Source organism: Erpetoichthys calabaricus, chromosome 4, assembly GCF_900747795.2.
Source record: "Erpetoichthys calabaricus chromosome 4, fErpCal1.3, whole genome shotgun sequence".
Taxonomy (NCBI): domain Eukaryota; kingdom Metazoa; phylum Chordata; class Cladistia; order Polypteriformes; family Polypteridae; genus Erpetoichthys; species Erpetoichthys calabaricus.
In genome coordinates this window covers 130,954,267-130,971,171 of record NC_041397.2, presented here as the reverse complement: position 1 = coordinate 130,971,171, position 16,905 = coordinate 130,954,267, and the positions used below count along the sequence as shown (strand labels likewise).

Genomic DNA, 16,905 nt, shown 5'->3' with positions numbered 1-16,905 from the left:
TATTTATTTGTGCCATATGGGGATTTTCTGGCTATTTCAACCAGAATAAGTATGAGTCTTCCAGTGGGAACTTTTGTATGAACAACAAATGGTAATTCCAAGTGGAATCTGAGATTACTTTGTTATACACTTTTGCGGGTCATGAAAAAATGCTAACCTTTCATTATTTAAAATAAAAGCATAAGCAGCTCTGGTAGAAATTTCATTTGTTGCTTATGCTGTCTCCGGAATGATACATGCAATGCATTTCCTTTTCTTTTCATTTTGAAGAAAAAATTAGATCTACTTGTTAGTTGCCTTTTTTCACAGGCTGAGTAGCAAATCAAGAGCTACCTTGAGTTTCTTCCAAAAAAATTATGACCAAAATTTCAAATAAACAGAAGAACTGTAAAGGTGAGACATCACAAATGAAAACTCCAAAAATTCCAAATGCACATGAACACAATAGCAGCTTGGTGTAGAACATCCCTGAAGACAAGTAAAAGAAGAACTGTAGATGTCCTTCAAGAGGTAAAAAGTGTGGAAAAAAATTTGTAATCTGGCATTATTTTTTTTAGGTTAGAGGGAAAAAATGACTACCCAAGATGTACAGCATTTGGCAGAAGTCCAAACTGTAAAATTCCAAACTCACGCCTGGACAAACTGGTGAGGAAGGCAGGCTCTATTGTAGGCACTGAGCTGGACAGTTTGATATCCATGTCAGAGCGACGGGCCCTCTGCAGGCTCCTATCAATCATGGAGAATCCACTGCATCCACTAAACAGTATCATCTCCAGACAGAGGAGCAGCTTCAGCGATAGACTGCTGCCACTGTCCTGCTCCACTGACAGACTGAGGAGATCGTTCCTCCCCCAAACTATGTGACTCTTCAATTCCACCCCTTGGGGGGGGGGGTAAACATTAACATTATTCAAAGTTTTTGTCTGTTTTTACCTGCATTTTTATTACTCTTTAAATTAATATTGTTTTTTGTATCAGTATGCTGCTGCTGGAGTATGTGAATTTCCCCTTGGGATTAATAAAGTATCTATCAATCTAAATCTCATAATTTTAAGTAAGACCAAAGAGGAAGATGACAAAATCTGCAAGGATTAGAGGATCATACCACACAAGTTAAACTGAAGATTCCACAAGATCTTCTATCCATTATCAAACCTTCCCAATCCAGTTAAACACCAGTTTAAGGGGCAGAGCCTACCCAGGCCACACTGGGAACAGGGTCCAATCCACTTCATGGGCCACTGACACTCAATCATACTGAGTCATTTAATTTAACCCACATCTTTGGTATGTGGGAACAGCAGGGATACCTGGAGAAAAACACATGCTGGTGTGGAGTGTAAGTACAACCTTTAAACAGGGAGTGCCAAGAGAGAAATCTGAGCCCAAGTCTTTGTAGTCACAAGGTGCTAAATACAGCTCCACTATACTATCCATCTTACAACATGTGATTCTGTCATGTTAGTCTTAATATGAAGTAAATTAATAGAAATGACCAAAGGACATGTGGGTGTGAGTTACAAGTGTTTGAACTGGGTTTTAAAAGCACAGTTTGGTAGCCACCGACTATGAAGGATAAATACTTTTATCCATTTTTAAGCCATTTATAGAAGTCACATCTACTTTTTTTTTCTCATTTACAATTTCAAGGTCGAAATGCTAAAAGTAATTCTTTAATTTTCTTAAACTCAAAACTAGAGAATTTAAGTTATTTTCCTGCCTTGTGCCCTGTGTTGGCTGGGATTGGCTCCAGGAGACCCCCGTGACCCTGTGTTCGGATTCAGCGGGTTGGAAAATGGATGGATGGATGGAAACTTTTCAAAATTAAGGTGGTATGCCATTACCTGTACATTAAAACATGGAATCAACAAGGTATAATGTTCATTAAACCAAGTGTAAAAATAAAACCTGGAAGTTGTGTGCACAGTTTCAGAAATATGTTAAAAAAAAACTCAAAGTTGCAAATTGCCGCCATTTCTTACCTTTCAAAGCGTACTTTTCAGGTGCCAGTTCACAACATCTGACTTACATTGAAACTGCTATAAAATACCCTGGTTGACCACAGAAAGAAATGCAAATGCTAAGATGGATGGAGGCTGTTTCAGAAAAAAAAACAAAACCTTTTTACCTTCAAAAGAAAAGGTAAAAGCTGTTGGAATACAGAAATGGACACACACATGAAGGAAGTGGTACACCAGGATACAAAACTATTACAATATGCAGCCTGTAGAACAAGAAGGGTAAAGATACAAAGACACAAATTATCAACCCACGAAGACTCCACTGACTTCTAAAGTAAACTAAGGTTTACTTTAAGGTGCCTCCAGATCGCTTGGGTGTTCAACACCCATATCATTTTAATTCACTAATTGCTTTCAGCTTGCTCAGTTAAAATAACCGTTGGTCATAATAATCTCTTGGAATGACAGCCACTATGTCAAAGTAAAAGGTTTGTTATAGATAGTCCACCACATCTTTTACTTTACAGTCATGTCTTACTAACTTTCATATTAATGTCGCTGCAATTAGCTTTCAAAAGTCCTAGATTTCGGACAGTAATCTATAATGACCACTCAGTCCAGAAGATACTGTAATGGCAGGAAGACTTGCAAAACTGAATACTACAAAAGTGCAGTGTATCACAGTACGTATGACATTAAAGGAATGTCTTTGCCAGTGATGGGCTTTCCAAGCAGAAGTCAAGAAAGATTTAAAATGGATTCCTGAGCAACAACAGAGATTGGGTGTATGGCTGTTCAACAGACTAATATACCCATGTGATATAAATATCATTTTGCAAAGATAAGAGGACTTTCATGTTGTGGATTGTGCTTTAAGAAGAACATTCCCAGGGTTATAGTGTTCCCTCCTCATCCCAAACACAAGCATGTCAGGTTAATTACCAGCTATAATCTGGCTTGGTATAAATCAGTGATATGTGATGGACTGCCATCTACCCAGGATTACTTCTTCCTTGTACTGAATGCAGCTAGGATAGACACCAGCTCTCCAGGACTCTGACGAGTGTGTTACACAAAGAAAGGATGGCAATTTGTGTTTGTTCAATTAAAATAATTATGCTTATTCACAAATTGTTTTCAGTTTTCTAAATTAAGCTTTGTCATAGACTGGTTTCACTATCTTCAGTTACTACGTTAATTTCTGATTGGTTTCAAATGCTCTAAAGTTAATAATTTAATTAATTTCAATTTGTATATTTATTCTAAGCATTCTTAAATGATAACCATCTGTTAATTCGTCCTTACTGAGCAGTGCATTCCTTTACACAACCTTCAAAATGATTGAAAGCCACTCACACAATCATCGGATGTTTCATATTAAGGTAAAGAGGTCAAGCAAGACTTTGGAAAATGTATATAATTTTGGGCCATCCAATGACTTTTCAGCACTCAAAGAACAAACATGCAGGAACAGAGAGAAAGTGCAATCAACATACTGACAATACAGTCAGGAAATGAGAAACCAGTGCTAATCACTGCACAACAATGCTGTCTGCTTTTCAGAAAATGCTACAGAGCCAACTAGGCAAAAGAGTTAAGCAGTAAGCAGTTGCACTAGCAATATCATTGACACAATTTCTATGGCAGTCTGCTAGAGAAATCTGTTAAATCACTTCTGTTAACATGCTAAGCAAGTATTTTGTGCCGTTAATGCACTCCCTAAAACTGTAGTTCGTACTTAAATTCTCACATAAGTGTTTTAATGAGATATTTGAGCATAAGAAGCATGTCTTTACTTTAAATGCAAAGGTAGGAGCAAGGCACTTAACCTGCCAGTGCTGCAACTGTTGAAATTAGGAAACAACATGAGGAGCATGATCTTTGTCATTAAGTATTGCTATATAAATAGAATGATGGTTGTTTTATTGAGTTTGTATTTAGCTTGGGCATATCAAAGACTTATTTACAGTATGTTAAATTCTGCTTCCTGAATATGTATGGCAACAGCACCACTTACTGCTCCACTATTCTATACTTGTGATCGCCTATCCATTTTCACATGGAAGAACAACCTAGCAGCATTTTGCACAAGGCAAAAAGCAATCAAGTATAGGACAATGCACAAATTTTGAGTCCACAATCTGGCTAACATGTGTGTCTTTGAGATGTGGGTGCAAGACATTCTGACATTGGGAGGATTTGTAATCTCCAGTCATATAGCATTCAAGTCAGAAATAGTGGTCTACTGCCTGGAGCTGTTACATAGCAGTGCTAACCAATTTTCTCATGTGATACTCCAACCCATGTATCCAATTTCCTACCCACTAAATCCATCCTCACAAATCTTGAGATGCCTTGCATGTTAGTGTTGAGCACTGGTACAATACAAAAACCAGCACACTCATGTAAAGTTGTCAACCAATTTAACTTGAAAATCTTAGGGATGTCTTAAAAAGGTCACTGTAAAACATTGTGTTTTCTAGTGCCTCCTGATGATACCCTGAGGCAGCACTACACACTCACGAGTTCTGGGAGGCATGACATACTAAAATAAGTCAAAAAATAAAGTAAGGTTTTAGTGTCACGACTGTGGCGGGTGTATTCGGTGGTCAATGCGTACTATGATAATCATCGAGTATACCTTTATAAAGAAGTTAATGGATGAGATCTGCGGCATCAATTTTGTCTTTTGTCGGTAGTCAACGTAAAACTTTTAAATAAACGTTTGATCTAAACTTAAACGCCCTCCACTTCTAAAAAAAAAAAAGAAACTTTCTAACTGACTGATCCAACCGTCAATCCAGAAGGTCTCACTTGCATGTCAAGGATTTGCTGAAACTCCCGAGTTTATTAATCCCCCTGCCAAAAAAAAAAAAAAAGAAAAAAAATCGCCCCACGTCAACAAGGCGTCCCGGAGCCGGGCGGAGCGGAGAAAAAAAAGTAAGAAAAAAACTGCCTGCGTGGAAAGGCATGAAATATTTAAATATATTATTAAAATAATCCAAATAAATGCAATTTGATAAATCCAATTCAAATCCCCAAACATTTGCACGACACGGAGATGAGCTGATCGCATACTCTTACCTTCATAATACCCACAGGTAAAAGTGAGACACGCTGCCACAAAGACGGAAACCTTCAAGCACACCTCCATGGCAAAACACGGCGTCAAGTCAGGCTTGCGCCCACTTTCTTGCTGCCTTTTGAAGTCGCTAAATCCAAGCCAGCAGGGGTTACCTACGGGCAGTCAGATGTGAGGACAGCCGTTCGCCAAGTGTCCTCTTTTTTGTGACTCGCGGGGACCCAGTGGAGGAGTCCCACCCCGAAGAGAGCCATTGGACGAGACCCCCCTCCCTCCCCCTTTTCTCGTGTTTGTGGGGCCCACGCCGCCGTCAGCGAGGGCGAAGGAAGGAGATGTCTTCATCGGGAGGAAACCCGTCCGCTGCTGGAGCCGTAGTGGGAAGCCTCAGTGCTTCGGGTTTCTGAACGATGAAGACATCTCCTTCCTTCGCCCTCGCTGACGGCGGCGTTCGATTCTGGCGATGCTGGTTACTTTCCACCTCCTGCGCTGCCTATAACGGAGGTGAGGGGAGGGTTCAGGGCAAAGCGCGCCTCACACGGTGACTGTAAACTCTGGGTAAAATTAATCATTTTAACACGTTCATCCGCAGATATTGCTAACTGGATTAAAAAGCGTATTGTGGTAATTATTAGTAGTAGTGGCGGAGAAGTTAGCATCTCCCTTTAAAGTAGGAACAAAACCCGGAAGGGAGGCCACTTGTACAGGACCTGAAACCCAGCTAACAGCCATAAACAATCGTTTTGAAACCAACTGGTCCTCCAACTGCAGTGGTGTTATCTTGGGACATTGCTCATTTAAAAAAAATCACATCAAGCAGGCACAATGGTAGAATTCTAATCCAATTTAACTTGCTTAACATGGGACTGTCATTTCACAAATACAAGAAAAGACAGATCACAGCAAAAGGTAGAGGGCCCATATTCTGTCAGCATCACTTGTTCGATTGAACAGAGTATGTAGTTTTAAGCCTTCTCAAAATCGAGGAAATGTATAGAAAGGAGTGGCACCTTTTAAAAATAAGTGCAAGGACAAAAAGTTCTAGTTTTGCATCGTTTGGGTGGAATCTAAGTTGTTCCTCTAGAAACTAAGATGCATTTGCTGCCTTGGGTCTTATTCTAGTACCATGGCTAAGGTTTTCTTGGGTATGTGAGTAGTACTAGGGTGTTGTTCCATGTTAGCCATTATAAATGTAGTGAATACTCAAGCAAAATGACACCTTTTATTGGCTAACTAAAAAGATTACAATATGCAAGCTTTCGAGGCAACTCGGGCCCCTTCTTCAGGCAAGATGTAATGCAGAAACTGGAGTTCCCTGTGTTTATATACACACTCTAGGACAAGAAACAAAATCTTCTTGTCCTAGAGTGTGTATATAAACACAGGGAACTACATCTTGCCTGAAGAAGGGGCCCGAGTTGCCTTGAAAGCTTGCATATTGTAATCTTTTAAGTTAGCCAATAAAAGGTGTCATTTTGCTTGACTTTTCACTACATTGGGTATGTGAAAGATTCTTTGGGAAATGGTACACATCCTTTTTAAAATGGAGACAACCACTCCAGTCTTGCTGATTACAGCCTAAGTGATCTCTACACTTCCTTAGTCATTGAATGGCTTGTCAGAATATCTTTGATGCCAGTCATCATGGCCACCTCCTCATTTGGGCCTTGCCTTTGACTAGTATCAGTTATCCTCTTGGCCAAATCAAATTGTATTTCTCACATACTATTATGCACACTATATGCAGTGAAATGCTTAGATGCTGAACTCCCAAGACTGTGAATCAGAAGAATATAATAAGACAATAACTAATAACAAATCTAAAATTATCAATATGTAGAATTATAGCATTATATCAATATTATAAAAATACCAGTAACGGCATAGTGCATGATAACGTGCAGTGAATACACTTGATTTGAGAATTCATAGTTTTCATACTGTTTCTCTGTATGTTTAGCATTCATTTGCTCGGAGGTTGATGCGCTTGCTGCTTCCTGTGTAGCTCTTCTTTTCTCCACTCTAGCGGTCTGCTTCTTCTGTTCTTCCATCGGCACCTTTTTGCGTTAAAAATGATTGTCAGTTTTTGTGTTGCAATTACTTAGTACGTTTTTCTTAATTTTTCACTTAAATTATTCTTGAGGCAAATTGAATACTTAAAATATGAAGAGGTAGAGGAAGTGACAGCGAAGGAGGTAGGGATGAGAACAGTGCCCATACACATGCGCCACACAGCCGCCTTGCTGCATGCTGCAGAGTTGATCCTACAATAAAATAAAAAAAAAAAGAGCAGAAAATCATCACCCCGAAAACGGACAGTAGAGGTCACGTAGTATATGTGTACAAAATTTCAGGTCAGTAGGTCAAATGGGTTGCAAGCTACAGGTGATTTTAAATCCTGTACAGACACATGGACAGCTACAGTAGCGTATTATATAAGAAGATAGTAAATAATAATTTAAGGGAATTGACATTCAGGCATCATGTAGCTCAAGGCACTCTCCTCATTTAAAATGTGGATTGACTGTGGAAAGAAGCTTCTTCTCAGTCTCTCTGAACTGGTGTTCTGGCAAGCAGTAGGATTTCCCTGACCACAGCAGAGGGAAGAGGCCATTGTGGGGATGACTGGTACCTCTGATAATTTTCTTTGCCCTGGTTTGACGTCACTTAATACAGATGTTCTGGAAGTTGGTGAGTGCACACCCACTGATATGTTCAAGTGACCGCACCACTCTCAGCAGAGCCTTGCAGTCCCTGTGGTGTGTGGTTTCCAAAACAGGCAGTATTCCTGTTAGGATACTTTCAATGGTGGATGTGTAGAACATCTTTAGTATTTGGAAGGACAGCCTGAAATCCCGAGGTGTCTGAAGTGGTATAGACATTGTCGTGAATTTTTCACCAAGAGGTAAGTTTTCCTGGACCAGGTCAGGTCCTATGTGATATGGACACTGAAGTGTCTGAAACTGTCTACTCACTGTACCTGAGTGTGGTTATTACAGAAGAGGGTGGTAGAGCCTCTACTGGTTTCTCCCAAAGCTCACAATCAGCCTTTGTCTTGCTGTCATTCAATAGAACACTTTTCCTGTCTCCAGTGTGACAAACTCTCCACTTCATCCAAGTAAGCCTGCATTAGAGTTCGGGCCTACCACAGCTATGTCATCAGCAAACTTGACAATGATTTAGGGTCATGTGCAGCCATGCAGTCACACATGTAAAGGGAGTACAGTAGAGGACTCAGAACACAGCCCTGTGGAGTGCCTGTGTTCAGGGTGAGGGAATCACCTGGGGGTGTGCCTACCAACACGCTAAAAACCCAAATGGATCATCTCAGACATATCATAAGATCCTCCTGCTATCATTAAACTGAAGGCTTTTTTTTATTTGACAGCTTTGCTAGCACTGTTTTCCACAAAGTGCTGACTTGTCACCTCCTAGATATGTACCAAAGATCTTTTGATGACAGCTTCTTGAAGTTCCTTCTTTGGAAAAATTTCTATTCTGACTATATCACTCAGGCCTTAGAAATACAGTACATTACAAGCTGTTTTAGTAATGACAGTTAAACATACCAAACAGGAGCATCTGCTAGCCATTCCCAGTGCATACACTACTCATATGGGTCACCCAGGTCTGTCCAGCAGGAATTCAGTATATCAAACTCCGTACACAACCATGTGGGTGCCCAACTTACAACTCGGCAGTACAGTACTCTTTAACAGAATGTCCAGAAGAAATTGCTTTAGCTCAAATAACGTGATCAAAAAATTAACCTGAGACCCAATGTTCTCTGGTATCAGGCAATATGCTTAGCAATCTTGCATTCAAACTGTGTTTTTTGGTAGATAATCCAAGGCTAAACCAAAAATTCAATAACAATTCACCATTCTGATTCAGTGTTCCTTGAACTGATGTGTCTGTAATTATCCATGTAAGCAATAATATCTAACAATAGGACTACCTAGTTATTCTTTTGGCAAGTTGGTAGTACCTTTTGAAGTTCTGTACCAGCCATGTCTAAGAAACCTGAATACTGACAATAGTTCCAAAATGCAAAGACACACAAAAACAGTGCCGACATTTCTTTACGTTGACATTAATCATAGTATATCTAGCTTGTGGTTTTTCACCAAATGGCATTGCAACCAATCCTCACACAGTGGAATGCCAGACCACTCAGAGTAACCTAGATCACTAGAAGCAGCTCTAGAAATGGTTAACTATTCATGACATTGCTTTTGCTTTTTTGTATCTTGTACCATCACAGCTGTCAAATTCTGGATTACCATTTATCTATAGATAATTTTATTAAGGTTAATTCAATCTTGACTGCAAGACTCCCAGCACTCTGAAAATTATTCTTGGTGTGATGAGAACATGTATTGAATTTAGTTAAGCCAATTCAGAGGTCACACAGTTCTACAGGTCTAAGGAAAAGAGCTATGTTATATTTCATAAAGATTACAATACTTAGGATAAGTAAAGAAGCAGAAGGATAATCTAGATTTTCCTAATTTATCAAATGCTTTTTGTACATGGTAAGTAAGAACACAATTGGACAGTCAAAAACAGACACATGCATCAGGCTTACTTTACTGGACATCGTCAAGGTTTTGCATTGTTAATTAAACCATCAATTTTCATTACCAAATCCACTTAATCCAATTTAAGATCGTGGCAGCCAAAGCCCATCCTGGCAGCTTTGGACTCAAGGCAGCAATAAACAGACAGAGTCCAGAACTACACATTGTAACAGAAACACTCAAAAGTCATTCATACTGGGCCAGTTGAAGTTGGATGTTGTGTTGGATGTTGGCATTATGTTCACCCCAAGAAAAATGAGCCAAAATCCTAGAATGTTTTTTTTCAACAAGACAAAATGTTAGCAAAACCATGTAAATTCAAAAACATCAAAATAAATACAGTAGAAAAGGTATGTCTAGTGTCCACTGCCATACCAATGCAGATTTAGTGCAAGTCCTTTGTGTGATATGCTTTGAGAAAGACACCAACGCACAGAGGACAGCTGAAATGTGTTTCTTTGTATAGTGTTGCTTTCTCATGAGAGGGTAAAATGACACTGCCTGACCTACCTGATTGACGCACCCCTTGTGTTACTGTACGCTACCATATGGCATGGCTTAGTGACTTTCCAATTTCCCCTTACACGGACATTTACAGTAGTCACATTATGAACAGTGCTTAGGGGTCTAATGTCTTGCTTGTCCTTGCAGTTGATTGCAATTATTTTGCCTTTTTGTCACGCAGCTACCATTGCACCACACTGAAACTTCTTCATACAACCAAATTTACTGGGTATATCATGTCAGTTTGGCTATACAGTATCATGCATCATTTTTACTTTCCATGTCAATGTCTGATGACCAATTCACATCAGCATCACTATCCCTCAATTCAAGCAATGGTTCAGTTTCAATTCGTTCTAGAACTGCTTTTATTTTTTTCATTTGCCATTGTGTTTTTAGTTAGAGGCTCCTCCCCACTCATGAATATTGATGAGTTACCACAGATTGGCAAACACATATATTCATGATTTTTTTGCGGCATGATGTTATTTCATTTACTAGATAGCAGCACAATGTTGTTCCAAGCATTATTCATGCTTAAAAATGAAAACCAGATCATTATGTTACTCATATCTGATTCATGGTTAATCATACTTGCATAGAATTCTGAGGGCAAGTCACATTCGGAGTAATGCCAAGGAGGTTAATTTAACATCTCATTGGGATAGCAAAATAAAACTATAGTACAGAAAGAAAAATCCACAGACATGGCGTAAGCATACAAACTCAGGATAGAGCAAGCCTGAGCTGGGAGCAGAACCCAAGATTCCAGTGCTGTGAAACGCAGTGTTAATCCCTTCACCACTATGACCCTGTAGTCGTTAAACTATAACACTGGTAAAAGCCAAGTGACAATTTCTAATATACTGAGTAATATCGAAAGCATTATCTATACAATATATGTCCCACCTATGGTTGGTTTTGGGTTGACACAATGGGTTACAAGTCATCAATATGAACACTATAAATGGGTTAGTCAACACTATGATTCTTAAATGGATTAGGGAGGCTCAGTAAAAGATGGATGTGTTATGGCCATAAATCTACAACTAACTGTTTGCACTTAGTGATAATAAAAATCATGGTGTCTTATTTTACTAGATTAAAAGTCATCATTCTCTGGGCTTTTAAAAGTATTTTCTGGCTGAGGTCTAGTATACAATGCCAGAAATTCCAGTCCACCTAGAATCCAGTGATGTGTATAGATTATGTTTTTGGGGTCTTTGTTACAGACTGAAGGTTTTGTGTAGCTGCAGGAAATCACACACCACATTGGAGATGACTGTCTACTAATAGAGAAGAGACAAACAATAATTAAACTGTTGTAAATATGCATTTGTTGTATTAGAATATAACACACATATAATGCAAAACAACTTTCAGTTGTACTGTAAACCATGTAAAAATAAAATCACATTTCTGCCAGATGAATGGAACAAATGCATGGCTGGTGCCAAGAAACACAAGGGAAGAGTTAATTAAATACAAGGGGAGCAAACAATGAACAATTCAGCACATATTCCCGTAAGACCAGAAGACATTTACTACAGACCCATCAAGCAGCCTAAGGAATGAATGAGTAGACTTTTAAAATATGTGCTCTCCGAGTCTATTTTCTGAACTGCTTAATTTAGTCCATTGTTGCAGGGGGGCAGAGTAAATTGCAGCAGCATCAGGCACATTGCAGGAATCAATCCCATCTGCAAATAACTTTTTTTTAGTAGAGTTCATGCCAAAGGGCAAGGGAAGACATGGAGCGGTTCCTGAGACGTGACAGTCGAATCAGCTGAATACAGTGACGTTCTCATTCAGACGGAAAGGGTTATTTTGTGTACAGATCCACTATTGCCTAATTTGTAAGAATTATGGGGTACACTGAAGTCGATTTAGGGTAGCATCTCTGTGCTGTGCTTTCAGCACTTGTCAGTGTTGAAAATGTGCTAACAATTTTAAGCTGTTTTGAGGACCTCGTTGATATCAGGTAGAGAGAGGTACAGTACCTAATAAAGTCATGGCTCTCTAACATTTCCCCAATAAGCTGACATTTGAAGGTGCCCAAGATGCTTACTTTCCTTTTAGATACTTGGTAACATATTCTAAATTACTGATAGTTATGCACATGGACAAATACCTTTAAAGATATTTCATTCATCTTTCTTCTTCTAAGCCTGCTTAAAATTACATGGTCATTTCCTTTTGAATACTTAGTACTGTAGTACTAGGGTGTTGTACCGTGTTAGCCATTATGAATGTAGAGAAAAGCCAAGCAAAATGACACCTTTTATTGGCTAACTAAAAAGATTACAATATGCAAGCTTTCGAGTCCACTCAGGCCCCTTCTTCAGGCAAGGGGCCTGAGTGGCCTCGAAAGCTTGCATATTGTAATCTTTTTAGTTAGCCAATAAAAGGTGTCATTTTGCTTGGCTTTTCAATACTTAGTACTGTAACATATTCCATGTTCTAGACTGTTATGCATGTGGACAAATACCTTTTAATATTTTTCATTCATCCTTCATTGGGTGCTATCTCAGCAACACTATTATGTAAGGCAGGTACTAACTGTGGGCAAATCAATCACTCACAGGGCACACCCACTTAGAGCGGTCACATGAACCAAGTCTGGATCTGTCTGGGATGTAAGAGAAAGCTGATTTAAATTACATAATTTTTATTATGATTTTAAAATGTTCTACTACATCTTATGATAAATCTAAATTTTGCAGTTGTGAGAAGTGCTCTTATGATCATTGCACAAAAAACATGCAAAATAAACTGACCTTTTTCCAAGCTGATAAGAAAATTCACAAACCATGAATATTCCAAATATACATTTTACAATTCAGGGTCATATGGAATTGAACCCAGTCGTAGCAGCATCAAGTGTAAGACAAGAATTCACCCTAAATGAATGTAATTGTCAGTGGTAGCGCTGCTGTCTCGCAGTAAGGAGACCTGGGTTCACTTCCCTGGTACTCCCGTTTCCTCCCACAGTCCAAAGACATGGTTGTTAGGTGCATTGGTGATCCTAAATTGTCCCTAGTGTGTACTTGGTGTGTGGGTGTGTGTGCCCTCATCCTCTTAGATCTGAGTGCCGCATTTGACACCATTGATCATAATATTCTTAAGAATCGCCTTAGTCAATGGGTGGGCCTCTCTGGCAGTGTCTTAAATTGGTTTGAATCCTACCTGGCAGGGAGAAAATTCTTTGTTAGTTGTGGTAATTATAACTCAAAGACACATGATCCATATTACTAACCGAGAATGCTAAACCGGATGATGGACGCAGGCACATCCGGCAATGGGCCGTAGCTGCAAAAAGACGTACTGCGCAGGCGCAAAAAGAGTCCGCGAGAGTCGGCTGAGGAGCCGAGAAAGGCGGACAAAAGAGGGCGAGAGAGGCGGATGAGGGGCCGCGAGAGGCGGACAAGACCACAGAAAAAAGGAGTGAGCACAGGAAAAATGGAGAAATGAGGAAACGCAGGCAAAGCACGAAACACATTGCACACGAAACTAGACCCCAAAAAAAAAAAAAGAGGCTCGCGCACAACAGCAAGGCACCCCCCCCCCCCCTACAGGCACCGGACGGGACACACACCAAGAGGGGGATTCAACAAGCCCATGGAACACAAAAAAAAGAACACAAAACCACCCCACAGACCCTACAAGCAAGGGACGGGACACACACAAACAGGGGGATTCAACAAGACACAGGAACACAAAAAGAAAGAAGACGCTCGCGCGACAACAATCCTCAACCCCCCCCCCCCACACACACACACACACACACATCCATAAGAAGTGACACCCAAAGCCACATATTCTAAAGTGAACATCAACACCTTCACACTAGACAGCATAGGTGTCAGCATTGGTGTATCTCCTTACAATAAAGCACTATTAACCGTTCAACTGCAGAAAAGGAAACATATTAACAGTGACTGCGATCCTCCTTATTACTTATCCATATTTCGCATGCTGAGAAAGAAACAAGTCATGAATACACGGTCACGGGTACAAAACGAAAAGGAAAGGATAACAGGAACAAACACACGAACACGAAAGAAACAACAAAATAGACGGCTATGCAGCATAGGTGGATCTCATTACAATAAGGCACTATTAACCGTTCAACCGCAGAAAAGGCTCCATATTAACAGTGAGTGCAATATTCCTTATTACTTATCCATATTTCTAAAAGAAAAAATGACTCGACTCCAAAAACGCAAAGCTCAACTAAAGCTTCTAACTAACGATGTACCTAAAAGTAAAACCTTTATGAACTGCATTAGATCCTACAATACTTCATTTAATATGCACAAATCTACATCCTAGATCCACATGACGCAAACTATCAATCAAAGTGCTGCATCGCAACAGGCACGGATTCAAAACGAAACACCTCCCGTCTCAGACATACGTTAACGGCAAGGAAGGCTACAACGGGCTTCTCACACAGCACAGGCAAATCGATTACAGCTCCAAAACAACACGTCCCAAATACTACACATGCAACAACGCGCCTCTCAAACAGCACAAGCAAAACATACACCAGGAAAATTCATTCGGATTAATGAATGTCATTTGCAATCATTGTCATTCAGTTCACTTCCCTGAAGAAACAACTGGCAATACAAGTTATACATTTACACGTTGTTGTCAAAAGGGTCAAATTAGACTGCCTTCTTTACATTCATATACTGAATATCTACAGAAGCTTATAACTGACGATGTACCTGAAAGTGAAATCTTTATCAACTACATTAGATCCTACAAATCGGAATCCACTATGAACATTAACAGTGGCACTGCACGTGACATCCATCTTGAAAAAATGTTTATTGATGAATGTTCAATGGCATGAACAAACATTTATGAATAATAATATTCGATTTGGAGGAAAGGTACTTTTATGAGGAGGAGATTTTAGACAGTGATTAGCTATTCTTCCAGATACCATGCACTCAGCTATTGTTCAGTGCACCTTAAAATACGCAGACAATTGGCATTGCTTTCAAAAGATACAGTTAGTAAAAAAGATACGATGTCCAGAACCAGATCATAACAATTGCTTATTACAACTGAGAGATGGTACACTCACGAATACAGATGGACTTCAGCCACATATTATTACAATTCCTCAAGCCTTTATCTGCGACGACTTAGTTACAGAGAGATTTGGAACAGCAATCTCATTAGACCAAATGCCCCTTTTAACACAACGCACTATATTATGTCCAAAAAATATTAATGTGGAAAACATAAATACCCAAGTCATTCCATTACTTCCTGGAAAGACACAACTCTTTCTAAGCTCTGACAAACTTGACTCTGATCACAACAATAACCATCTTAAATGACCTTACAAGTTCTGAGCTGGAATTACCTTTTACACTTAAACGGCGTGTAGAAAGAAATTTTCAGATAAACCTTTACACTGTGCCACACACTTTATTGTTTGCTTTCTATTTGCATCATCTACACCGTCACACTATTCTATATCTCATTCATACATCACGCTCTTTGTCATTCCCAACACCAGGGGTTGGCGAGCGAAGCGAGCAGGGGGCGGAGCCCCCTAGTATTCTATATGGTGTTCCACAAGGCTCTATCCTGGGTCCACTGCTCTTCTCAATCTACATGCTTCCATTAGGTCAGATTATCTCAGGGCACAACGTGAGCTACCACAGCTATGCTGATGACACACAGCTGTATTTATCAATAGCACCTGATGACCCCAAATCTCTTGATTCTCTAACACAATGTCTAACTTGTATCTCAGAATGGATGAATAGTAACTTTCTCAAATTAAATAAAGAAAAAACCGAAATCTTAGTGATTGGCAATAATGGATACAATGAGGCTATTAGAAATAAACTGGATGCATTAGGATTAAAAGTCAAATCGGAGGTAAAAAGCTTAGGGGTAACCGTTGATTGTAATCTGAATTTTAAATCGCATATTAATCAGATCACTAGGACAGCATTTTTTCACCTAAGAAACATAGCAAAAGTTAGACCTCTTATATCATTGAAAGATGCAGAGAAATTAGTTCATGCATTTGTTTTCAGTCGGCTAGATTACTGTAACGCACTCCTCTCAGGTCTACCCAAAAAAGACATCAATCGTTTGCAACTAGTGCAGAATGCAGCTGCTAGAATCCTTACCAGGAAAAGAAAATCCGAACACATTTCTCCAGTTTTGATGTCACTACACTGGTTACCTGTGTCATTCAGAATTGACTTTAAAATTCTGCTTATGGTTTATAAAGCTTTAAATAATCTCGCCCCGGCTTATATATCGGAATGTCTGACACCTTATATTCCAAATCGTAACCTCAGATCCTCAACTGAGTGTCTCCTTAGAATTCCAAGAGCAAAACTTAAAAGAAGTGGTGAGGCGGCCTTCTGCTGTTATGCACCTAAAATCTGGAATAGCCTGCCAGTAGGAATTCACCAGGCTAATACAGTGGAGCACTTTAAGAAACTACTGAAAACACATTATTTTAACATGGCCTTCTCATAACTTCACTGTAATTTATTCCTGATACTCTGTATATCCAATTCATTATAATAACTATTCATTCAAAATCTGTACTAACCCCTACTCTCTCTTCTGTTTCCTTTTCCGGTGTCCTGTTGGTGGTGGCGTGCGCCACCACCATCTACCCAAAGCACCATGATGTTCCAACAATGATGGATGGATTAAAAGCCAGAAGTCTGTATGACCATCGGCATCAAGTGACTCCGTGAAAAACCCGAACTACAAAGAGGACTATTTCATT

At 39.5% G+C, this 16,905-nt stretch overlaps 1 protein-coding gene across 2 annotated transcripts in view; it reads right to left on the bottom strand.

Moving 5' to 3' along the window:
- srpx (sushi-repeat containing protein X-linked) overlaps positions 1-5,439 on the bottom strand; it is a 118,976-nt gene extending 113,537 nt beyond the window's left edge. For both annotated transcript variants that reach the window (XM_028799791.2, XM_028799793.2), the window contains exon 1: positions 5,046-5,439. In XM_028799791.2, the coding sequence (XP_028655624.1) occupies positions 5,046-5,115 (70 nt within the window). In that variant the 5' untranslated portion in view covers positions 5,116-5,439. The remainder of the gene's footprint in view (positions 1-5,045) is intronic.
- Between the last annotated feature and the right edge of the window lie 11,466 nt (positions 5,440-16,905).